The following is a 26,480-nucleotide window of genomic DNA, read 5'->3' as shown; positions in this document are numbered from 1 at the left end:
TTGGATACAGTCAGTTGTACATTTCTAATTAAAAAAGCCGCGGCTTCTAATGTTTGATTGGTTAGTCTTACACCCGCTGATCAGTCCGATAACAGTTGGAGGAGAATAGCGCACCTATAAATCCATGAAAGGATTTAAGGTGACCACAATTCCCCATCACGTTGGCAGTGTCTGATGTGCATCCAATGTGCTAGCAACCGAAAGGCTGCTAATGAGGAGCTAGCCGCTAGCGTGTCTTGTTAGCGGTGAGGTGTAATGACGCGGGGGAGGGGGAGGTGGATGCCTTGACACATTCCTCTGTAGTGTAAAACAACAACACACATATGCACACATAGGCTCAGACCCAGACACAAATGCACACGCTAACATATGTGTTGGTCATGCATGCTTGCACAGAGACACACAAAGACTTGTAAAGAGAACTTAAGTCCACGCAGAAGAGGTCAGGACTTTTGCCCCCTGGCCCTGCGGGATGGGCGGGGGGGGGGGGGGGGGGGGGTGGTGGTGGTTTATCATAGAGACACCCCAGGGGACAGCTGGAGTGCGTTTGGGGGTCTCAAGGGAAACTAATAGAGGGAATTAACTGGCTGAAATGACAGCGCTGAAATTCAAATACTGTACACGATCACAAGCCAGTAAATCAAAAGAAAAACTAGTTTTGTGAAATGTGCAACAGTACAACTGTTTTCGTGTCTTACAATATTATAATAGCCATCATCTAGAGACCCAATCAAGCTAGACATCAGATTATGATTATTTAAACAGATGATTTATGATTTCCCCGTGCAAGAACGGCACAAAATACTCGGCAACATTTTCCTTTGCTTCAATTAGTTTAATGGACAGATCTCTGGCCCTGGGTAGCTGCGGCATTGCCCTGCTATGATATCAGAATATATTTGAGACGTTGGCAGCACCCCAGCTCCACCTCGCCCACCGAAAGTTGGCTCCGGCGAATAAATCAGGATATTACTGTAGATCCTGATACGTGCAGCAGAGCCTGTGCGTATCATCTTCACATGTCTTGACGTGATGACTAACTATACATCGTGTGAAACAGGAGGCACTACCCGTGTCTCCCTGGAAACGCTCTAAATGCGGATCCGACCAATGTTGACACAGGCTATAGATGCTAACATTGGTCACATGTTAGCTACTGTTGCTGCCACCGGCTGGCAATAACATGCCGTAACTCTTCTGAAGCTAACCCCGGGACCAGCCCCTCTCTGCTCTATTGTTCTGGGTTTGGGAGGGGGGACGGGGGACTTACGTAAAGTGTATGTTTGTCTACGTGTTTGTGGGTATATAGGGATGTGAGTCTGTGGCTTGACTGGGCTGAACTTCTGCTGTGTGTGTGTGTTTAGGTGTGTGTCTGTACGTGTTTGTAGGTGTCTGTGTGCATGCATGTGTTTGTGGTGTGTGTTGGTGTGTATGTGCGTGTTTGTAGGTGTGTGTGTGTGTGTGCGTGTGTGCGCATTTGTGTTGCCCAAATTATACCCTTGAGTCGGTAAAACAAACAACTCCCAACACGGAGACACAAATCTGTCTTGGGAGGTTTGGCTCATGTGGGGCTAGATTGTTTGGTTTGTTTTTAGGTTTGTTTGGGCATTTGTGTGTCGGTGCATGCATGTTTGTGGTGTGTGTGCGTGTGTCTGTGTATGTGTGTGTGCTTCTGTGCATGCATATGTCTGTGTGACAACGTGTGTCTGTGTGACAACGTGTGAGTGTGTGTGGTGTGAGTGTGTGTGTCTGTGCGTTGATGTGTGTGTGCATGTGTGCGTGTATGCGTGCATGCATTCATGTGCGCACGTGTGTGTGCTTGCTCAGACAGGGTGCAGGGGTTCGAAGCATGTGTGTGTGTGCAGTCTCAGGGGGCGGAGACGGTGGGCGGTCTCCAGAATGTGGACTATGCTGAGATGGGTGTGTCCCAGACAGACAGCAGGACAGTGGCAGAGCCAACCGACCCGTCAGCTGTCATCAACCTCACCAGGGTTCACTCCATCATCTCTTCAAGACATTCTCAGACACGTTTGAACTCTCAGACCGCCGCAGAAGTAAAACGTATTTATACTGTTCCTACTACCACTATTTCCGACACCTTTTCTTATTTGTGAGGCTTGTCTATCATTTTTTCTCAATGAAGCAATTCCATCAAATGCAAATTGGATGCAAACCATTAAATATAATTTCCTTTATCTCCACTTCTATCTGGTTCTTTGTTTCCACAGGCTTTGGACCATCTGCGCCCAGATTACCCCGCATCCAAATCTAATCTATACATAATCTATACATAATAATCCACCTCATCTAGTTACTGTGACACTCATCAGGATTAAATATCCCATTTTGCCGCAGACGCTGAATTCATTTACTTTGTGGAATTGCTCCTACATGGTACACCCATGATCCATGGAAACTTTTCTCTAAACAATAAAACACATGTTGAACACAAGAACACAAGAGCTGTTGTTATGCATGTAAAACCTCAAGGACAGTCGCGTAGTGAAAAAAACTAATTTTTGCAAACTCATGTTACTCGGCTGCCAAGCTTGTGAACGACCTCTCCATCCTGCTTGTGATTACTTTAGAAAACAGCTCTGAAACAACACTCGAAGGGGGAAGGAAGAAGGTTAAATCGATAAGATTCCCACTTCTCTAACTGTAAGAACGATTCAAAGGAACACAGTGACCAACACATTGTTCTAATAGTGTGTTTATCCTGGATAGGACCCGTGCGTGCGATCGTCTCCCTCTCTCTCTCTCTCTCTCTGTCTCTCTCTGTGTGTACTGCAGGTGTTGACGGAGCCAACCTACCCAGATCCAGCAGCCAGAACTTGCAGTTGTCCGAGTGTCCCCCCCGGTTGGAATCCATGCTGCACAGTGAACTGAAAGTCGCCAAGGATTCGATGCCATGGGCCATGCCCCTCCGCGCAAAACAATTACAACAATCCAATCCCCTCAGGATTAAAACAATACCGAAACAACTCAACAAGCGGACCGGTGATACGCAGACCAGCTTGGACCTTCAAAGCATCCTTCCGGCCGGACCCACGAGTGAACTTCTGAATCTCAAAAGACAAGACTGTCACCTCCGTCTTTCCAGCTGCGTGCAGGAGATGTTGGAAAGAAATGAACAGAGAAGGGGCGGACTGTAGACGCTGCCTATCCCCGTCTCTCCTCGGTCAAGAGTTGTGCGCGTGTGTACGCGCGTGTGTGTTCTTAGGCTTTTCTGCGGTCTTTGAAAGATAAACGTCCACTGCAGCGTTAGTAGTGGGTTGTTCCCTCTCTTTCTCCCTCCCTTTCTCTCTCTCTCTCTTGCTGTGTCAATCCCTCCCTCCCTCCCCACCCCCCGTCATTCTCCCTGTTCACGGTGAGTGGGCTGCTCTTATGGTGTTGGGCGAGGCTCCACTCTTTCTTGGCCGTTCCTGTGAAAACCTTTGAAAAACTTGCCTGCCGGTTCGACCGTATTACTCTTTGTAGAAGCACCCACTCAGTTTGCGTAGGTGACCGCATATATTACAGGCTTGCTGTATGCCTTATTTTCTGTGTATTTTGGGTTATGAAAGGCGGAACATGCTGCCACTCTGGGATCACATTATGATAGAAAATCTTGCTCTGCTTTATGTTTTTATGAAGGCAATAACAGGCGGAGGTTGATTATCTTTGCCAATTTATGATCTGCATCTATTTAGAGATCTTTGGAGAGGTGAAAGAAGAAATGCAAAAAAATGTATCCTGACAGTTTCCTCCCTGATCTCCCTGTTAAACTATCCAGACTGCGTGTGTGTGTTTTTGTGTGTGTTTATGTCTTTCGCCTTGAGTTTTTCCAAAGCAAAAGCCAAAACTCACACGTACACCATCATACTTCCGCACACACACACACACACACACACACACACACACACACACACACACACACACACACACACACACACACACACACACACACACACACACACACACACACACACAGCACATCCTTGCATGAATGAATAGCCGGTGAAAGCTGCAGGAGAGAGACTTGTGTGTTCAACGTCAGCGAGGGAGAAGATAGAGGAGGAGAGTTCAACTGATAAGTGGACTGGATGGATGTCACTTCTGAATCATTTCCTTCTATCTCAAGTAACCAGACCTAACCCTAACCCTAACCATTTTAGTAGACTGGAGATAGACCAGAACTCACGCAGGGCCAGGCATGCATGACATGTGAATCACCTAAATATAATATAATATTACAATCACATTTACATTTTACATTTAGGGCATTAAGCAGACGCTGTCATCCAAAGCGATTTACAGTAAGTACATTTGTCAGAAGAAAGACACACACAATACATCGCTGTCGGTACAGTAAAAATGTTCATGGAAACAAGTGCCTAGCACTTAAAATTGCTGGGTTAGCTTATATAATGTTGAATTTGCATATTATACTTATCCAAAATGTTTTCCCACACGCTATTGCCTACAATGTGTTTCAAAAAGCCTGGTATCAACCGTTGCCTAAAAGCCTCATGAAGAAATGCTATTGAGTAAACATAAGATTTATCCAACAAAATGATTGATTTTGTTGGATAAATTGATTTTGTCCTCAGAGATTGGATGTGAGACGAGAGGAATAACTGTGAATGATGTAATTCCGTCCTATTGTTTGTATGGAATCCCCCCTTGTCCAAGTATCGCACGGTCTCACTGCCCTGTTACACAATATGTTCCTGCAGCAACCCAGCAGGACCTGAAGAAACTCCAGGAAGATCCCAGTCTCCCTAGAAAGGCCCCTTTATACGACACAAAATAAAAGCCCCCATGCTCAGCCACTGAAGCATGGTGTCTGGCTAATCCAAAATCCCCGCGCTTTTGTTTTGAAGAAAAAAGCCCCAACACAAAAACTGTATTTAAAAGTAAGCATAAAAGACATGCTTCACCTTTGACCTATTCCCTAGCTCATCCCTAGCAACAACTTACCCCCTCCCACCCCCGTTGTGAGGAAGCTTTTTGTAGCCCTGGCTCGAATACCCCCTAAAAATTCTTGACAAAGTGCTGAACAAACAGAAAGACACACGGACACACGCAGCCTATTGCATGCCACGCTCTTATTGTGACGGGGCTGAAGCGCAAATCAAACGTAATTTTGTTTTTTAAATAGAGGTATCTCGGAAACACCTTCTGGCCTTTCTCCTGACTGGAACTGGCATGCTGGGGAAAAAAAGCAGTTTGGAGAAAACAAGAGAGAACTAAGAAACCCGGCTCTCGAGGTGCTTTCCAGCTTGTTCCTGCAATCTCAACCTCTCCCTCCTCATCTTCCAAGGAGGCTGAGCCAAATTGTTGTGTTTGTTTATCACCCCGGGCAACGGGATGCACACGGCATGCATGCCCCCCCCTAATGACAGGGAGGTGAAGGGTGCGGAGGGCTGTGCTGGGAAGAGGGGGGGGGGGGGATACAAGCCTATTTTTATGATCTCTCTGCCAAGACCCAACAAAGGAAGATTTTGTCTGGGTTTTTTCTGCAGGGGACCTTGACTGATTCCACATTCTGGTGGAGAAGTGTAAGCGAAGTAGATGTTGATGGGTGAAGTCGGAGAGAGTATACGAAGAGTGACACACGCACCTGCTCCACAGTGTTTTTTGGCTGTGCTAGTCGTTGTTGTGGACGATGCTGTGAGCGACAACAGCGTGCTCAGCATACTGGCAGTGTTCACAAGTGTTACACGCTAAGCCAACACGCAGTCAATCTGTGAGGCGACAACACCTCTACTCTTGGTTGCGTAATAGTTGCGATTGGGACATCTGTAATTCTTAAAATGTCGAGCGCAGCCAAAGGGATATACCTTGAATGGGGTGGGGGTTACAATAAAACGTTTAATGCGGGCTGTATGGGCTCTGTGTCTTACGAATGGCTCGGAAAGTGAAAAGTAAAAAAAAAAGAAGCAAACTGTAAATGCAGTGTGTGTGGATCCAGGCTGGTGATCCACTGTCGCGTAGCAACCTCTCTCTAGGGACTGCGACTCACACTTTCTCAAGCAACTGTCTGCTACGACTGTCTCAGACAATGTCACAAAACAAATAGGGCCGCCGGGGGAATTACAACCCCCTCGAGATGCAACCAATCGAACAAGGAAAATACTGGCTTCCTGCCGTCACAACAACCGTTTTTTTTCGACAACACAAGAATACTACACTAAAGGGCTGATTATGGTTCCACGTTCACTCAACACAATGACCACGCAGACGCTTCGACACAGGCCTGAACCATTATGGTTCTGCGTCGGGTTTAAGTAAGCGGACCAATCACAGCCCTTTGCAGCTGCGTCGCCGTCTGTGTGTGTGTTTATATTTGTGTGTGTTTGTGTGTGAACATGTACGCGTGTGCGTGTGCGTGTGCGTCTGTGTGCATGTCTTCCCCTTACCTTTGTTGTTGAAGGTGCCCTCCGTCTCCATGGAGGAGCGGGAGTGTGCGATGCAGAGCATGTCTGTGTGTGTGTGTGTGTGTGTATATGCGTGCGCGTGCGTCTGTGTGTGTATTCTCCCCCTACCTTTGTGGTTGAAGATGCCCTCCATCTCCATGGAGGAGCGGGAGTGGGCGATGCAGAGCATGGCGCAGGGCACCAGGCCCTCCAGGGCGGGCGAGCGGTCGGTGGTCCGCACCAGGCACCAGTCGGGCTTGTCATGGCAGCGCTCCAGCACCTCCACCGTCTGGCCGCGCCGCACCGTCAGCTCCAGCCCGCCGCTGTGGCCCCCGTGGGCCCCGTGGGCCCCGTGGCCGCCGTGGCCCGCCAGGAAGTCGTGGATGACCACGGTGAGCTCGCAGCCGCCCGACAGCTGTGGGAGGAGGGGGGGAGATTTTTGATTTATAATATCTATATTGTGCATATTTATAATATGATATATTTTTGTATTTAACGGTTTGTAATTTGACTCCTTTATTGTTCACCTGCTATGGCAACATGAATATTGTTTGCTCTTGCCAAGAGAGCTTTTTTTATTGAATTGAGAGAAAGAGAGAGAGAGAGAGAGAGAGAGAGAGAGAGAGAGAGAGAGACAGAGAGAGAGAGAGAGAGAGAGAGAGAGAGAGAGAGAGAGAGAGAGACAGAGACAGAGACAGAGACAGAGAGAGAGAGAGAGACAGAGAGAGAGAGAGAGAGAGACAGAGACAGAGACAGAGACAGAGAGAGAGAGACAGAGACAGAGACAGAGACAGAGAGAGAGAGAGAGAGACAGAGAGAGAGAGAGAGAGAGAGAGAGAGAGAGAGAGAGAGAGAGAGAGAGAGAGAGAGAGGGAGGGGGAAACGGCTGAGAGGGTTTTGTGTGAATTTTTATATTGCACAGAAGCTTGATAAGAAACGGCACACGGTCAATAATCATTTAGCCATCCAACCAACACACACACACACACACACACACACACACACACAGACACACACACAAATACACACACGCACCACATCAGACACGCGTCACTCTGATACCATTAGAGGGACGGGTCCATGGCAGAGCTTCCTCAGCGGTCGTAGTATGGTGCCCCGTCCATCAACCAGTAACCAGCGGCTGTGACTCAGACCCCCACGCAGCTAAACACACTCATTGTGACCGGGAGACACAGTAGGCTCTACGTCACAGAGAGGATGGATCCAAGAGGACCGGACAGTTTCTCGTTTCTATGACGATGCCGGTGAGGTAAATGGGCTTGACGTACGTCATGTCGCCACGCGTGTCCCAGACTGCCCCCCCCCCCCCCCGGCACCCGACCCTCAATCATCTCTCCTCCTTCAAAGTGTCAAATATGATGCAATCCCTTCCGGTTGTTAACGTTAACCACTCTTCCTCTCTCTCCGCTCTCTCTCCCTCTCTCTCCTCTCACTCTCCCTCACTCCCGCCCTCCCGCCCTCCCTCCCTCCCTCCCTCCCTCCCTCCCTCCCTCCCTCCCTCCCTCCTTCAGGAATAGATCTGCATCACTTGCGCAGGTGACATACGCTCTAAGTGCCATCGGCATACTATGTATAGACGCTCAGCTTCGGCACAGCATTGCTAATGAATGCGTCAATAAACGCTAAAATAAACTTCAATATATATAAAAAAAATGCTACTGGTTAAAAATATAGTTCCAAGTTATAATAATCTTTATAATAATCCCTGTATAATATATATCTTCCCATGTCAAATGGGGGTCATCTTATAGATGCAAAAGATATCCTGTTTTAAGATCCTTTATTCAAACAACGCTAGTAGGAACAACTTTAACTATATATATAATAAGATTCATCATAGTTAGAGGGTGAGAGAGTGAGACAGAGATATTGACAGGGATAGAAACAGAGAGACAGAGACAGAGACAGGGACATAGACAGAGACAGAGAGAGAGACAGAGACAGAAACAGAGAGAGACATAGACAGAGACAGAGAGAGAGACAGAGACAGAAACAGAGAGAGACAGAGAGTGTGACACAGAGACAGGACAGAGAGAGAGAAAGATGTAGAGGTATACAGACGTGTTATTACATATTGTAACATACCCGTTGGTAGTACGGTGACGCCAGTGAACAAAGGAGATGAGAAACAGGTCGGAAGCTGTTCTCCTCCGGTCTCTGCTCTGTTCTCCACTCCCTCATGCTGCCTGGATTCTAAAGGCTGCTTGAGCGTTTCCCCGGCAACAACTACCAACAACTACCAACTCTTCTCCAATATACTAAATGAAACAATCTGAAGCTTGTGAAATAGCCTTCGAAAATATATTTAAAAGATGAAAGGTGAATAAAAAAAAAAGGCACCTGATACTAGAGACTGGATTTGTAGAGAAACACACTTCGTTGCAGGAATAGTCTGCGATGAGTCTGCCCGTGAATCTAATGATAGCCCTCTGAGTAAAGTTAGCGGTTCACTTCCTGAACACTTCCCAGGCGGGGCCGTTCGTAGTCCACATCCAATTCATTACTATGAGTGACTCCTCCTCCTCATCAAGTAGGTAGAAGAAAATAGCAAAAAATAAGAAACATAAAAATTTGAAATCATTCAAGAATTCAAAGTGAAGCCTTCTCCTGCATGGGTATCGCTGTATGCAGCTAGCTGACTGCTCTCTCTCTGTGTCTCTGTGTCTCCCATGTAGAAGGGCAGACGGCGTGCTTCCTGTGAGCGAGATAGTGTGGGAGGCTGCCGCCTCAGACACTCACACGTCAGTCACCAAGCCAGGAAACACACGCACACACACACATATACACACACACACATATACACACACACACACATATACACACACAAGCACACTTGTACACATGTATACAAACACAGCCAAACACATGTACACAAACATTCTCTCACTCACACACACACCTACATACACACCCACACACGTACACACCAACTCACACATATACACAAGCAAACTCTCACACACATAGACACGCACACACAAAAACCTTTCATAAACGCTCACTCGTTTATTCTCGGTTCATGCTCAAAGAGGCCGCTTTCAGAGGGTAATATGTGTGTGTGTGTGTGTGTGTGTGTGTGTGTGTGTGTGTGTGTGTGTGTGTGTGTGTGTGTGTGTGTGTGTGTGTGTGTGTGAGGAAAATTAACTGTCCTCCTGCACACAATCAGGCATCCATGGCCAACAGGGGCACTCAGCAATCGTGCGACAAGTGTGCACTCTGCCGATTCACTTCTCATCCATGACTCGCATGCTAATAGCCAACCAAACAGCGTCCGGTCTGTCATGGGGGATTCAGGTCTTTTCAAAGTAATGGTACAATATGGAGGTTTCAACAATATAGATGGTTTATCATTAAGGATGAATTATCAATAAGGATGGGTTAACATTAAGGATGGGTTTACAATGAGGATTGTTTATCGATAAGGGTGGTTTGAGAATAAGGATTTTTTAAGAATAAGTATGGTTTATCAATAAGTTCAAACCGATGTTTTCACTACAGCAGGTGTAAGTGATGGCTCAGTTTGTGTTGAAAAGCTACCATCCCAGACTGTTCCCATGTCTGTGTTTGCTTCTCTTTTCACACCGACCGGTTACCAAAAAATAAGCTTTATTCCGGATCGAGAGACGGGGCTGAGCTGTGTTTAGATGTGTTTGGAGATCACAGAAAAGGTGGTAGATAGAAGAGGATACTAGCTTGTGACACATTGATTTTGTCTGGGAATGTTTCGGTTGCCTTTCATCGTCACTTCGTCAGAATGTATGGGGGTGGACATTCTGTGCTGTTAGGGCCACGCACACAAACATATACACACACACGTATATACACACACAGACATATATACATACACACACACATGCACAACACACACATACACACACACACACACACACCTATCGATATATATATATACATACATAGAGACAGACACAAACATATACACACACACGTATATACACACACAGACATATATACAAACACACACACATGCACAACACACACACACATCGATATATATATATATATATATACATACATAGAGACAGACCCAAACATATACACACACACATATATACACACACACACACGCACACACACATCGATATATATATAGGTATATACATACATACAGACAGACACAAACACGTACACAGACACACACTTGGTGTGGATGAGCCATAATCGACGCATTACTGTAACACTAACACACACCGACAGTTACACAAGCAGATGGATTTGTAGCAGTGGATCTTAGCTCTTGCTGTTCACCTGCCAGTCAGTGATTAGGTAGAGAACACCAAACCATGGAGGATAGATGTGTGGGTGCAGTGAGATGGTTTTCCCCACACTCACCAGTTTGTTTTTGTCATTTTGTGGCGGTAGCGACCAAAATGAATCTTTCTGAGGCGTGGAAATGTGACAACTGCAATCTACTGTGGGTTTGTATGTGTGTGTCTCTGACTGTGTGTACCTATGTGTGTGTGTGTGTAACTATGTCTGTGTGTGTGTGTGTGTGTGTGTGTGTATTTGTGTGTTTGTTTGTGTGTGCATGAGTGTCTCTTTGTCTGTATGTCTCTGTGTCTGTGTGTGTATAAATGTGTCTGTTACTATGTATGTGGTTGTGAGTGAGTGAGTGAGTGAGTGAGTGAGTGAGTGAGTAAGTGAGTGAGTGAGTGAGTGTGTGTGTGAGTGTGTGTGTGTGTGCGTGTGTGTCTGTGTGCGTGCACGCGTGTACATGTGTGCGTGTGTGTCCTACCTTGTCGCTGTCCAGGGTGTTCTGGGAGGTGCGCGAGGCGATGGAGATGGTGTCTGGCTGGCTGCTGGCGTCGCCCTGGCTGTCCAGATCCTCTCCATCCCTGCTGGGGGACCAGAGTCAGGGGGTCAGGGCGAGGAGAGCAATGAGCTCCTTCATCATCATCATCCTCATCCTCACCACCACCACCATCATCATCATCATCACCATCGCCATCATCATCATCATCACCATCGCCATCATCATCATCATCATTACCATCATTATTATCACCATCATCTTCCCCACCACCACCACCATCATCATCATCATCATCACCACCATCATCATCATCATCATCATCATCATCATCATCATCACCATCATCATCATCATCATCATCATCATCATCGCCATCATCATCATCGCCATCATCATCATCATCATCCTCATCCTTCCCACCACCACCACCACCATCATCATCATCATCACGATCATCACCATCGCCATCATCATCATCATCATCACCATTGCCATCATCATCATCTCCCCCCCATCATCATCATCGTCATCATCATCCTCAGTCAAATTTATTTGCTAAATTAAAAATAACAATTAGGCGACATAAATGTGCACGATACCAAATGCTAACAAATATTTTAGCCTTGACTTTCTGAGTAGCATATCCTTCTGTCTGACTGCTGTCTTCTTAAGTGTGCGTATGGATCACTAGGCTTTTTCCCACGATGCCCGAGTGGAGAGGGTGGGGGGGGGAGGGGAGGGGTGGGGGGGGTCCGTACCGTCTGCCTTTGTGTTTGGTCGTGGTGGCCTTGGGCATGTGGATGGGCTCCTTCAGCGCCCCCCGCAGGTGGATGGTTCGCTCCTGGATCACCTCCCGGATGTGTTTGATCCAGTCCTGCTTGTTCTCGATGCTGGAAGCCTGTGGGCGAGAACAGACGCCGTTAGGACTGGTCTAGGATCTGCATCCTCAGCGTCCTACTCGTACATACATTTTGAATCCTCACTGTTGATGCTGCTGCGCTCTTATTGTGAAAGGGACAGCTGTGGAGGGGGAATCGTTGTCTAACGCTCTCCAGGGTGTTTTGTTTTAACCATCTCCCCCTGTCCGACGATGCCTTCACTGATAGGAGTCTGTGATGCTGTGACGCTCTTATTGTGAAAGGGACAGCTTTGGAGAGGGAATCAGTGTCTAACACTTTATATGGTGTTTCGTTTGAATCCTCTCCCTGTCCTACGCTACGGCCCGTCATCCATATGAGTCGGTGATGCTGAGACGCTCTTATTGTGAAAGGGACAGCTTCGGAGGGGAATCTTACAATGTCTAACACTCTCCATGGTGTTTCGTTTAAACCCATCTCCCTGTTCGACGGCCCCGTCACCCAGGAGTCGGTGATGCTGTGACGCTCTTATTGTGAAAGGGACAGCTGTGGAGGGGAATCTATCACCTGTCCGTTTTGTGCTGTTGGCTCCTTCCCCAGCATCTTGTGGTTGTGCTGGCTGTCTATATATCTTTATTGCTGTAGCTGTGGATAAAGTGACTCACTTCCTCAGTCGCCATCGCACAGCTTAGACCTGATGAGACTATATGAGCGATGGAACCAGAATAGCAAAGTAAACAAATATCCGGAAGACGCCGCGACTGGCATAAAGGCAGGTGGGGAAATTAACGACCTGGGGGGCGCCGTGATGTTTATAACTCTGAGAGGCGATATGTGAGTTGAGTTGTCTAATTAGCATTAGACCGGGTTCCCTTTACTACTGACGCTACTTCGCATAGCAACCAGCGGCGCCAAGGCCGTGGCGTTATGCAACAGTCAAATTAGGATAGCCATCGCGGCTTATATAAGACCGCCGGCTAGAGGGCAGGAAGGGTCTCAAGCATATCAACGCTTGTTTTTTTTTATTAAGCACACACCACGTATACAAACATAAACCCACGCGTACACAAACCAACGTGAGCCCTGAGACACAGATGCACAGTGAGTGTGCGTGCGTGCGCGTGTGTGTGTGTGTGGCTGTGTTTACGCTTGTATGTGTGTTCGGTTGTGCATGTGTGTGCGTGTGCATGCGTGTGTGTGTGTGTGTGTGTGTGCCTGTGTGAGAATGTAAGGGTGAGTTAGTGTGTGTGTGCGTGCGTGGTTTTGCGTGTGTCTGTGTCTGTGTGAGTGTGGTTGTGTGTGTGTTTGTGTGTGTAGGTGATTGTTTGTGTGTATCATGAGTGTTATGGATGAGCTTGGTGTCCTGACCCAGCGATTGCTATGCCAAGACTGTGTACTGTGAACAAAGTAGCAGGAACAAAAGTTGACGTCTCCCAGAGACAATGTGGAGGATTTGGTGGGGGAAGTGAAGCTTTCTCCAAACAATGCAGCAGTGATGAGAGGGGCACACTTGAACAACTATGAGTGAAGCTATGAAACATCAGTTCTCTGCAGCAAAAGGAACAGGAAATTAAAACCCAGAGAGGACATTGCGATCACACGGGTCAGATTCATGAATGGAAACCCTGAATAAAACCTAGATGACAATATCCTACCGCAAAATAAATCCACAAAACCCCAGGAAAAAAGGGATAAAACCAATAGATGGAACACGTAAGACACAATAGGAGCTCTGATGCTGTATTAAACACACGAAATACGGAAAAATTGTAATCCTGCTTGTGTAATTAAGTTATCCTGCATGCCAATCCTCTGCCATGTTAACTTTGAAAACCTGTGATCTAAGGAAAGAAGACATTTTCCCCTTAAATATTTTTCTGTGCCTGCCATGCTTGTGATACAGGTTGTCATGTCATGTCGTACCTTGAGCACGATCTTGTTGTCGGAGGTGGGGGTCCTTCCCACCCAGAGAGCGAACTTGCAGGGGTCCCCCTCCACGTGCTCTGTCACACCCAGCTCGGAAGTCTGCGGTCGGGTGGATTGGACGAAACAGGATTAGAAACCCATTCACAACGTAGCCATGATAACGTAGCGTACTGAACTACGAGCCAGGATTCCTGCTCCATCCACAGGCTGGAAACAAGAGCAACTTCGCTTTGGCTCAGTTGTCATTCTGACACTTACTTTGGTTTTTTCGTTTATTTGCAGCTACTTCAGTGTTTCAAGTGCAGCAGCGTGTAACAGAGCAAACCTTTTGACCGTGACACGCCAAACACCTCAATAGAAAGGGTCAAACTACCAACCGCACCGGTTCGCCTGATCTCATAGAGCATCATTTCCAAGAGAGCTTTCAACGTACAAACATCTTGCTCTTGTAGAGGTATTTGCTGTGTCCGTTGGAGTCCTTGACCTCCTTGCTGAAGACCAGGGACATCTCGAACAGGAAGAGGTGGCGCTCGCGGCCTTTGCGGATCAGGGTCTTGGGATCCCACACCTGGAAGGACTCCTGCAGGATCAGCTCTCCCTGGGAGTCAATGTTTCCGTCGAAGCCTGCGGCGGGACAAGGCGGGAAAGACACGCACACACATATACACACACAAACACGCACCCACACACACACGCACACACAGGTCAATGCTTGTCCGATTCACACAAATTACATTAAAGAAAAACAATTTTCAAAAACAGAAAATGAATATGAAGGTGATGTTGAAACAAACTTCTTTAAAACTAGAAGCAAAACTTAGAAACTAAACTAAGATGAAACTAAATAAATGCATACATACATAATGTTAGGGATTAACCTTGAAAAACATTTAGATGAAGTTTGACATCCAATGTTAGCAAGGGGACCAAGAAATCCTCCTTTAATCTGAGACACAGTGCCATGATTTCTGTAGAGAGGCTCAGACTGCATAGAGGCTCAGACTAATTCAGAACTCTGCTGCTAGGCTTCTGACAAAACAAAGAGCAGAGAGCATTTCAACCAGCATTAACGGCTCTGCTCTGGCTCCCCGTGTGGTTCAGAATCACCTCAAAGTCCTTCTCACCATGGAATAGGTTACCTCAGGACATCACAGAGGCAAGTTTAGAAAAACATCTTTAAGCGCCAGTTAAAAACCTATCTCTTCAATGAAGCTTTTAATAACCATTTTATAAGACAAATGATCAAGCCTTTAATTTGCGATTTGGCCATGCTTCTTTTCTCTGCCGTTTTATTGTATTTATCCATTATGAAATTTAGGACATTTGACAGAAAACTGACCATTTTCATGTCTCAATCCTCAAGATATTTTTGTGTGTGTGTTTTCTGTATGTGCGTATGTGTGGTGTGTGTGTGCATATGTGTGGTGTGTGTGTGTGTGTGTTCTGTGCATGTATGTTTTTGTGTGTGTGTGTGCTTGCGTGGGGTTTGTGACGGTGATGACAACCCCAGCCGCGGGGATGGTTGCGTGGGTACCGTCGCCAGGTTTGTTCCATCTCCACGGCCTCGAGAGCGTATGTGCGTGTTGTTATGTATATCCTCCGCCCACCACCTCGCTGACGGCGGGGGGCGAGGTGGAGGTGAAGCACCCACCGTCCAGCATGGAGAGGTGCATGGCGTCGTTGGCTCTCTTGGGGACGCTGAGCATCACCTCCAGGCCGTCCTTGATCTCCCCCTTCCCCTCCTCGCAGCAGGTCAAGAGCTCCTAGCACACGGAACACAGGCAAGCAGACGTTGTTGTATACTTTCCTTTTTTAACAACATCTGAGTACGAATGTTGCACTGCCCGATGAATAAAGTAGTCGGGTTTCCCTTGTTGCCCTTTTTTTCCTTGCTATCGACATCGACGTCAACAACATTCATCAACGTCCTTGCACTTAAAAATATAATTTAGCATTGTGTATCGTCTTATCCCAGCTGTCTTTGTTGTATATGGGGAATGGGTTAATCTAACAATTGTTATTGCTTTGCACTTGGTTTTATGAACATCCTTGCTGTACAGATATGTATGGTTACTCTTTCTTCTGACTAATGTAGTTATTGCAAGACGCTTTGGATAAAAGCGTCTGCCAAATGCCCTTAAATGTAAAAGTAATCAACAAAATGGCAGACGGATCTCTATTCGGCGACGGCGCCTCCGCTTTGTTACGTTTTTCGCAGCTGTGTTTCTAGCATTGCGTTCCTGGTCCATACCTTGAGCAGCAGCTGGTACTTGGTGATCCTCTGCACTGGTTTGATGAGGTAAGACGAGATGGAGTTTGCGAGTCTGTGCCTCTGCTGGATCTCCTGTTCCAGTCACCCGCCCCGAAACATAAAGAGAAAGAAAGCGCATTTCAACGAATAAGACTACATAAGAAGAAGTGTGAAATAATGCTAATAATAATTCAATGAATAGGACCAGCCACCCTACAAAAGGATCTAGCAACACAAAAATATGCTATTCATGCGCTAATGCACCGCAGAACTCCAGTTCGTTGGCATTTACAGAGCTATGATTAATAATCGCTACGCAACGGAAGCCTTCCGCAGAAGGAGTTAAGTGCTTTGCGAGGCAAACTTTAACCTGTGTTTCTCGATTTAGCTCCAACAGCCTTTCTTTAGTCTTGTCTATGACTAGTCGGTCACTTACGTCAAAATAGGGCCCTGCGTGTTCCAGGATGAGCTGGGTGGAGTCGGGCTTGTTCTTACAGTAGTTGACGTACATCTGGAACTTGTCCGCCTGGGCAGAGGGTAGTCAATACACAGTACATCAATTGAGGAATGCAGATATTGAGTTAAAAAGACAAGCTGTATCATGTAACAGATGAGCAGTTAACTTATGTTCCCTGTCAAAGGTAAACCGTATATCTTTCGATGGGTTTCAGAAGTGTCAGCATTTTTTAAGAACCGAATAGGACTACGAGGGTTTGGTTTATGGAGACAATTGCTCTGTTACCCAGGTGACGAAGCAATGGCCCACATCTTCTGGAAGCTGCTCATATTTCTCCAACTCCTTGAGGAAGATACTGTAGGAATAAAAGGCAAACATAGTATATCAGGTCAATCGGTTCCTTTTGTAAATATTTATGAGGAGTGTCTGACACATAGGACTGGGAGGACAAAACTGAATTTCTGGATTTCTGGCGAACTCAGAGCTGAAAATTAATTATGGATTTTAATTTAAATCTTTTAGGAGTGTTCTTCATTGCATTGAGTTTTTAAACTTTTCTATTCAAGTCTAAATGCTAATCAAAATTAAAATGACGTTACATATGTCTGTGACTAATGTGGCTGATGACTCATCTGCCTTATGCCAGAGTTATGGCATTTAGAAGGAGTAAAAACGACTTCACTGTTCAGACACTTGAAACATTAAAACTAATTATGCGGCACAGCCCACACTATGACGACAGTTGTAGTCAAGGGTCTGCGAAATCGTCTTAGTTAAGCGGCCGATTCTACTGACTTGTGGTGGAACTCGTAGAGGTCCTGCATGTTGCCGAAGATGATGTGCTCCTTGTTGATAATCCCTGGTGGGATCTCCTCTACACCACTGGTCATCTCCCACAGGTACGTCTGGAAACCAGGAAGAAGAGGACAACCGTTAGCATTCAACGGTCGGACATCTTTGTAGTCCTTGTGGACAATTTAATGAGGATAGTATATAAAAATGTAAGATAGGGTGATGATTAGAAAAACATGTTTTGGGGATTTATGTTCAACAACTGTATTACATATCTATTACTTGCATGTATTATTGCTTTGCCATATACTTGATCTGCTTGGTCAAAAGGGCATTAGGCGGTCGGTTAATTCGGTACAAACCGCTGCTTTAAATAACCAGACGTTGCTATGGACACTATTACCAAACGTATATGCAAACAGACTTTTTTCATTCATTTCACATTGCATTAAGTGCTTTTTAAATCAATGTAAAGATTCTTGGTTATATTTTGTTTCAAATGATTGATTGATTTTCGTAAGTAACAATGATGTAAGTGGGATAATATACAGCGAGCCGGATATTATTGCAAAATCATAATTCCCCCTAAATATTTGTCTACTTTTTCTGTGTGTTTTGTTTAGTAGGGTGGTTAATTCGTTGAGCTGATGGGGATTTGGCTGCTTTGTTCTGGCCCCATGCGTGTGTTTCTCTGGTGTGTTTGTGTGTTTGCGGCGGAGATTGGCGCGCCGCTCACATCCATGCACTCCCGTAGGTCTCTGACGTAGGTCTTCTCTGTTTGGATCAGCTCTGCCATGATGAACCTGAAAAGACCGCCACATTGTTAGAGCCCACAAAGGCCTCCCTCAAAGCGCTCCATTCGCAAACAGAAATCCATAATCACACAAACCTGTGTGCCGAGCTCCATTTTGAATTATCAACCACAAAACAGAAAGATATATACAAAAATCGGAAAGAGCAACAGCGATTCAACCAGTCACGACTCTAATTGAATATCCACACATTTACTCCCCGTTTACATCCGTGTATCCACAGAGTAAGCCTCCGTTTTGTAAGAAACACGACTCAGGCAGGCGTTGCATTCAGTCAGTGCAATGGCGCCGTATTCTCCAGAGGTAACTTAACCTGCTTAGGATTCCCTTTAAACAGCAGCAAAGATAGAAAACAAAGAGAAGAAGGAGATAATGATCTCGGGGGGGGGGGGGGAGGGGGAGGGGGAGTGGGCAGATCAGCAGCGTCGACGCCGCCCGCGTACACAACAGCAGCCCAGCCTCGTTCAACCTCATTATCTCGCCCTCCCGTCGTTGTGCTGTTTTTTTTAAAGGGCGACTGCAGAGCTGATTATGTCCGCCAAACAAACACACACACACACACACACACACACACACACACACACACACACACACACACACACACACAGACACGCTGGCGGTACCGGGTGTATGTGTGTGTTTGAGTTTTGTTTGATGGACTCTGAACAAGGGAAAGGAATAAAAACATTCAAATTGATAACAGGGAGGAATCTGTGTGAGGCTCTGATCCGCACAGGCACATTCACACTTTCTGTGGTCCTAATGAGGTAAACAATGCAGTAGAGTCTCGGTTTAGCACTTTGGAAAGCCAGCGAGAACACCAGTCGTCGTTCGTCTACCGAGGGACGGGAGAGACGCTTATAAAGTAATTACATTGATAATATCAGTGATCCCTGGAAGTGTGAATTGAAAGGCTGTTTGAATGAGATATGAGCCCCAAGGGTACGGTAAAATGAGTTCAAGGAAGAGTCGTACTATATGGCTAATTCTTAATTAATTCATTCTAAAGTTGTTCTTTTGAAGGTGGTGTTGGACAGTAAGGAAACTACCGAATCCTAATTATAATTGGTAATATATACAAACAAGAACACTGTGAGAGTTCCCTGAAGGTGCTGAGTGATTGCACGTGAGTGTGTGCGGGAGTGCATGCGAGTGTGTGTGAGTGCACTTGAGATCGGTGTTAGTGCACGTGAGTGTGCATGAGTGTGTATGAGTGCACCTGAGAGTGTGTGCGAGTGCACGTCAGCGTATATGAGTGTGAGTGCATGTGAGTGTGTGTGAGTGCACATGAGAACGGTGTGAGTGCACGTGAGAGTGCATGACTGTGTGTGAGTGCACGAGAGTGTGTGTGTGAGTGCATGAGAATGGTGCGAGTGCACGTGAGCGTATATGAGTGCATGTGAGTGTGTGTGAGTGTATGTGAGCGCACATGAGAACGGTGTGAGTGCACGTGAGAGTGCACGTGAGAGTGCATGACTGTGTGTGAGTGCACGAGAGTGTGTGTGTGAGTACACATGAGCGTGTCTGAGTACATGCGAGTGTGTGCGAGTGTACGTGATAGCGTGCGAGAGTGTGCGACTGCATGCGAGTGTGTGTGAGTGCACGTGAGTGTGTGTGTGTGAGTGCACGTGGGAATGTGCGCGTGCACGTGAGTGTGTGTGTGTGTGTGTGTGAGTGCACGTGAGAACATGCGAGTGCACTTGTGTGTGTGACCGCTGCGTTACGCACTCTTTCCTGCGGGCGGACTTCCTCTTCTCCTCGTTGAGGTCGTGGGCAGCGTCCCTCAGTTTGACCTCTGACCCCGGGGCGCTGGCGGGAATGATGTCCAGCTGGAGGTCTTTACTCTGCGGACGGAGGGGGAAACAGCCACCACGGGGCAATGGGAATCCAAGCTTGTGTGTGAGGACCAAATACGATTATGGTTTGGATGGTCATCGTATATTTTTTACTTTGTGTTCTGAATTAACGGTTGAATGAACAAGATGTTTTGGTGGGTTCTGTGTAATGTTGTGTAAATGTCCGCCATCAGTCAGTGATCGGTTATTGTAATACGCTAGTGTAACACCGGTTTAATAGATAGCTATGGATCAATACTTTAATCATCCCGATAGGAAATTTGGTTGTCAGAGCAGCATTATAAAAAGAAAACATTGACATGAATAGGGATAATAATAAAGTATGAATCACTATAATAAAATGTACACACATTTGAATTTACATTCAGAATAATAACATATGAGATTTATGTGTACATATATAATAAGGTGTAAGTAAACATCTGTTTTAAAGTAGGAGAACAATCGTGTTCTCACAAAAGTGTTTGATTAGCAGAACTCTTGTATATCCCATATAACCTTTTACTTATATACGTTCTTATTAAGATCGAATGAGGCGCTATACATATCAAATGTATTAGTATTTCCCTTGTCTATGACGTTCTACAGGAAACGGAAAAGGTAACGTTCCCCAAAACGTGGCGAGAAACCAAACCAAACCTAAAAAAGTGATTTAGGAGTTACCTTCCCGGTCAACTGACAAACATAAACAAAAGACAGAAACACAAATAAAACAGCTAAAGGGAGGCATTGGGGGGGGGGGGGACAGAGGGACTCACAGCCTTGTTGGAGTCTGAGGAGATGCCGAGCGCTGACTCCAAACAGCCCCGGTACTTGTCCATGCGCATGGAGAAGTCCCGGTAGCGCTTATCGACGGACGCCACCCATTTCTTGATCTCCACCGCGTGGGCGTGGCCCTTGTCGCAGAAGCCGTCGGCCAGCTGGATCAACAGCTTCACGCGCTCTTTGGTTTGCTGTGGGCGGCCCACATCGGCAAGAGACATAGACACGCAACGCAGAGAACGAGAACGAGAGGGAGAGAGAGAGAGAGAGAGAGAGAGAGAGAGAGAGAGAGAGGCACAGACAGAGACAGACAGAGAGAGAGAGAGAGAGAGAGAGAGAGAGAGAGAGAGAGAGAGAGAGAGAGAGAGAGAGAGAGAGAGAGAGAGAGAGAGAGAGAGAGAGAGAGAGAGAGAGAGGCACAGACAGAGACAGATAGAAAGAGGAATGATGGTACAAAGTGTTGGCATAGCAGTGAGACGAAAAAAGAGGAGACAGAGAGAGAGAGGCACAGACAGAGACAGAGAGAGAGAGAAAGAGACACAGAGAGAGAGAGAGAGAGAGAGAGAGAGAGAGAGAGAGAGAGAGAGAGAGAGAGAGAGAGAGAGAGAGAGAGAGAGACAGAGAGAGAGAAGCAGGGAGATGGGTTAACAAAAGGTAGAGAGATACAGAGAGAGGGAGAGAGAGGGAGAGAGAGGGGAGAGAGACAGACACACAGACAGGGTTAACGTTTGGTTTGGTTACAGGGAGAAGTACAATAGATCTTTCTATTATAACACAGTGGCATACAAACAGCGGTGGGGCCGGACAATACAGCCGGCCCCGGGACGGGGCCGAAGGGTGGAAGGCTGAACCAAACAGGCCAGTCTCAACACAATGCTCCTGCGTGGCGCACAATGCACTGACATGGGACACACAAACTCAACAAACGGTTCTTACTGTGAACAGCACGCACTTTACAAACACACTGTGATACGAGCGTATGAACGAACGCTGCCAATGCGCCACTCAGGTTGGATTTATTTTGGCTGACATGGAGACGATTAACCACACAGCCATGCACACGCGAACACACACACGCGCGCACACACACACACACACACACACACACACACACACACACACACACACACACACACACACACCTTGGCTGTGATCTGGGCAAACTCACTCAAACACACACACACACACACACATACACACACACACACACACACACACACACCTTGGCGGTGATCTGGAAGTCCTCGTGCTCTTTGAGTAGCTCCTGGGTGTGGTGGATGCTGGAGCCCGTGGAGGTGTGTGTGGACAGGTAGAAGTCTCCCGTGTCGTGGATCCACTCCAGTGCCTGCGGGCCAAGGGAGAGAGAGGGGGGGGGGGGGGGGGTGTGTGAGATGGTTCATACATTCACCTGTTTAACCCTTTACAGCGAGGGAAATTATTTATTACACAATAAAGAAAACAAAGAGTTTCTTCATTGTGGAAGCCCAAGAAAATATTGAAAATGATTGCACTGGATTAAAGCATCTGCTGAATGACTGCTGAATCTGCTGAATGACTGCTGAATCTGCTGAATGACTGCTGAATCTGCTGAATAAAAATTAGTTGCAGCCAATTTTGGAATGATTTAGAAGTTGTTCGCTAGCAGAAGAAAACTCTCTCTCAGGCAAATATAGGCCCGAAATGGAGAAAAATCTGCAGGCAGGGAAAAATGGATTTCAGCACACACTGCTACTTGTAATTTCCCCCTTAAACTGTGAGACCCTAAGGCTATGGAGTATGACATCGATGAAAAACTCAATCAGCATATTATTTGATCCGATTACCCACTCATTGCCCTATTATTATTATTGTCCTTGTTTTCAGCGTAGTGTGCTCCACTTCCTATGTGGGGCAACAGGTGAGTGACTTATTGGATGGCACTGACATAAAGAGACCAATCAAACACAGGGAGGAAGAGAGGACAAGCAAGAACTTTGGGCCCTGGGGGTAAAACCTGGATATCCCTAGAATAGCCATGTCCTAGAAACCCTGACAAAATGTGATTGGTTGCTGCGAGTTCCGAGGTGCCTGCGCAGTTCTGCGTTTGGGCCACTAGAGGGAGCAAACTACCCGATGTTTCACCATCCCAGACTTTTTTCCTCCCTTTTGGTGTGATTCAGATGGATACCGCCGACCCAATTTTAGAAAATAAATCCATTGACAAACAATTTGGATTTGACAAATTCAAAAAGTCTGGGGAACACACTAACCCGACCATAAGTAGGATTTAATTCTTTCAGATACTTTTCTGATTAGTGCTCAGGTGCCTGAAAATAAAAGCTTTTTAAGGTGCACCTGAATTCATCAAGCAACATAACATCCATTAGTTTATCTCCATACCTTGAGTCCCTCGCAGCTAAAATGCGACGGGACTCAACATACAATAGACTTTGCTTTTGGGACAGAAGCGTTCTTTCCCATGTTGTGTTTTCTTTTGGGGGACATATTGCAGGTTTGGGGGGGGGGGGGGGGGGGGGATGCATATTCCAGAGAGTGCTCTGTAATAAGCAGAGCGTTGACATATCTATGGTGTGTAATCACAGCAGCTCCAGACAGTGTTTGCGGAGTTCGTCCCTCCCTGTCGGGCGGTCGGCGTGGCTTCTCATACACTTTGCACACAGCATCATTACATGAGTATGGAAGGCCCGACGCGGGTCGAAAACAAACGCTACGGAAGACGAAGGGGGGGGCGGCTTTAAAAAGGAAAACACAGCGAAAAGATTCACATGTTCCCGTGAATTGACTCTCAACTCAAGTCCTGTTGTTCAAATCGTTTTTCTCGTGTTTGAATCACAGCTAGTGTAGCTCAGGGCTAAATGTATACTTGTGTTGTGTTTCAGTGAGTTTATCTCAAACAGACAGGCTTGACACAATGGGGCTGAGTGGGGGGGGGGGTAATAAAGTGGTACAGATGTATTGAGTATTGTAGACAGTGTAAGTGGTAGTAGAGTTCTGTTCGGGACTTTTGGCAGAGAAACAAATACAGCAGAAAGGGAAGCATTATAACCCTGTACAAATTATTTATGCACACATACACACACAGTTGCAAACACTCGCCCACACACATCACACAAACATATACACACACACTCGCTCAAACACTCACACACACACACGCACACGCACACGCACACACACGCACACGCACACACACACACACACACACACACACTTACTAACACACACACACACACACACACACACACACACACACACACACACACACACACAGGGGCCCACCTGTTTGGCGCTGCGCTCAAACACCACGTACTGCTGACACTGGTCCAGCCTCCTCTTCCTCATGGTCCAGAAGTGGAGCACCCTGTTCTCCCTCTGAAGCAGCTCATTGAGGATGTCTGAGAGGAGAGAGAGAGAGAGGAGAGGGGCTTTTATTCTGAAGGTTCACCAGGTAAACACGAACCCGGAGCATTACTTCCTCCTACCCCCTTTCGAATATTGCTTTTGTTTTATTTATTCATCGTCTTCTATTTTAACTTTGGTTTTAATTGCTTACATGTTTGAAATAAGGACAATCAATCAATCGCCCTGATGCAGGACTAAGAAGGTGACAAACAGAAGGTAAATGGGGCTCAGGAATATGATGTCCTTCACAAACTACTGTTTTTTAGTTTGAAGTATCATCAGTTCTGTGTGAGGCCGTCCGGCTCTTCAATCACTTTCAACAAAATGACATTGTTTAACAGCTCAACATTAAGCACATTAGGTGGAAGAAGATACTGTTACTGTTACTTACTTTTATTTCTAGGCTTGACTGGCAAACCAATGATCTTTTGCTTTCAGTTGGCTTAACTTTCCTCATAACTTTTTTGTCCCCGTTTTAATGGTACTCGTATTGTCGAAGCGTATCTGAAATCGGGGGATGGATTTACGTTGCCAGTGTCTGGCCCGAGGCGAGGGCAGCCTCTGCAGGTTGCCAGATTGTGAATTTCAGGGTAAAAGCAGAAGCAGGGTCCACTTACTCTTGACCTGGGTCTCAGGGGCCTTGACGTGGGACAGCATGCCGGGCATGTTGACGCTGTTCCGGTGCAGGTACTTCAGGAAGACGTCTGCGTTGCGCCTGGCCAGTGTACAGGCCTGTAGGTCAGAGGTCACATGGGATAGAGGTCGTGAGAGAGGTCAACGAGGCAGAAGGGGGGAAGGAGCCTGGGACTATGAGGTGGAACCTCCCTTCCGCCATGTGTAAAGAACAACGAATCAAGTCTCATCTCGTTGCATCTCAGAGCTATTAGCTATAGGGGGCAGCATAGCGTAGCTATGATACTGCTGGCCAGAAGTCACTGGGTTCGTTCCCTCCCTCCTACCTTCGTGTCCGCAGCCTAACCTAATCCGTTTTCCCAGTCAGAAGACCAACCTTGACCTGCTCTTTAAAGACCTGTATCTCAATTCACATAGAGTCTCTCTGGATAAGAGCTATGATTTGCTGCCAGATAGCTATGCTTAAAAGGTTATGCTGTGCACGAGTTTGACTAGTGCTATTCTGTAGCCTCTGGTGTTGTCCGTCTTTTTTTTGGTGCACGTCTTCTGATTCATGATTACCACGCACTCGTAGGCTAGTAACCAATCATTGGGGAACCTTAGAAATGTAAAAAGTGTTGAGAAAATCGAATTTAGATTTACTCTCTCTGTCTGCACTGCCAGTAAAACAAACAACCACAAATGAAGCCTTGTATTTCTGGCTCATCTTTCATATGGCTCATCTGCACTATATTGTGCAGCACTATAACTCATTTGTAGCTAGTCCTATTTTGACTGCTTGCTTAAACTCTTCTCAGCCTCACTCGTCGCGTTTGGCTGAAATCGTCTGCTAAATGACAAGCTGCAATGTAAACATCATCTCACCTTGAGGAAGGCCTCCTTCTGCTCCTGGTGCTTGCTGATCATGGGCGTGACGTGGTCCGACTCACAGTTGGGCCCCAGCTTATCAGCGCCCCCGCACCAATCCTCCTCCCTCTTGTACTCCTGCTCCAGGCTTTCCAGCACGCTGCACACCTAGTTTGCCCAGAGACACGTGTTCACACTACAAGTACCATGATGCATTGCAACATTCCAAAACTGGACACAGTCCAAACTGGAACATTATGCAGATTGATAGATTAAGACAGACAGAAAACAAGAATTAGGATAAAATAAGATAGTTAATAATGGATTAATACCACACGGGAAATGTAAGAGCAGCAAAAAGTACTTAACGCTATTATAATTACAAAGTGGTAGGAACAAAGAACAAGGGAATAGGGGTTTGGGGGAATTTTTTGTAGCAGGAACCTGACAATAATCCTGTGTTTCATTGCATGGTAAAATGAGCCTACCTGCTCGGAGGTCTTGTAGAAGGCCACCGACGCGTTGACCAGCTTAAGCCTGTCCTCCATCTTCAGCATCAGCTGCTGCCAGTGGTCGGCCACCTGTAGGTCACACAGTCAAGGTCAGTGGGGCCTCTTTGATCAGAATATAGAGCAAATCGACACGCATGATAAACACACACATTATAGTCACTGCAGGAACCTCTGACACAGA

General features: G+C 46.4%; 1 protein-coding gene across 1 annotated transcript in view; it reads right to left on the bottom strand.

The window, feature by feature from the left end:
* Positions 1 to 26,480, bottom strand: part of triob (trio Rho guanine nucleotide exchange factor b) — a 135,647-nt gene that overhangs the window by 24,606 nt on the left and 84,561 nt on the right. Inside the window, 18 exon segments of the mRNA XM_030369795.1 lie at positions 6,531 to 6,816; positions 11,176 to 11,275; positions 11,952 to 12,091; positions 13,974 to 14,075; positions 14,410 to 14,600; positions 15,628 to 15,739; positions 16,228 to 16,320; positions 16,664 to 16,753; positions 16,970 to 17,039; positions 17,480 to 17,589; positions 18,213 to 18,279; positions 20,017 to 20,132; positions 20,903 to 21,097; positions 22,129 to 22,251; positions 24,186 to 24,301; positions 24,926 to 25,040; positions 25,806 to 25,955; positions 26,276 to 26,368. Of these exon segments, the coding sequence (XP_030225655.1) occupies positions 6,531 to 6,816; positions 11,176 to 11,275; positions 11,952 to 12,091; positions 13,974 to 14,075; positions 14,410 to 14,600; positions 15,628 to 15,739; positions 16,228 to 16,320; positions 16,664 to 16,753; positions 16,970 to 17,039; positions 17,480 to 17,589; positions 18,213 to 18,279; positions 20,017 to 20,132; positions 20,903 to 21,097; positions 22,129 to 22,251; positions 24,186 to 24,301; positions 24,926 to 25,040; positions 25,806 to 25,955; positions 26,276 to 26,368 (2,269 nt within the window).

This window comes from Gadus morhua, chromosome 11 (genome assembly GCF_902167405.1).
Source record: "Gadus morhua chromosome 11, gadMor3.0, whole genome shotgun sequence".
In the NCBI taxonomy this organism is placed as follows: Eukaryota; Metazoa; Chordata; class Actinopteri; order Gadiformes; family Gadidae; genus Gadus; species Gadus morhua.
The sequence above is the reverse complement of the archived record's forward strand: the minus strand, read 5'-3'. Positions and strand labels throughout refer to the sequence as shown.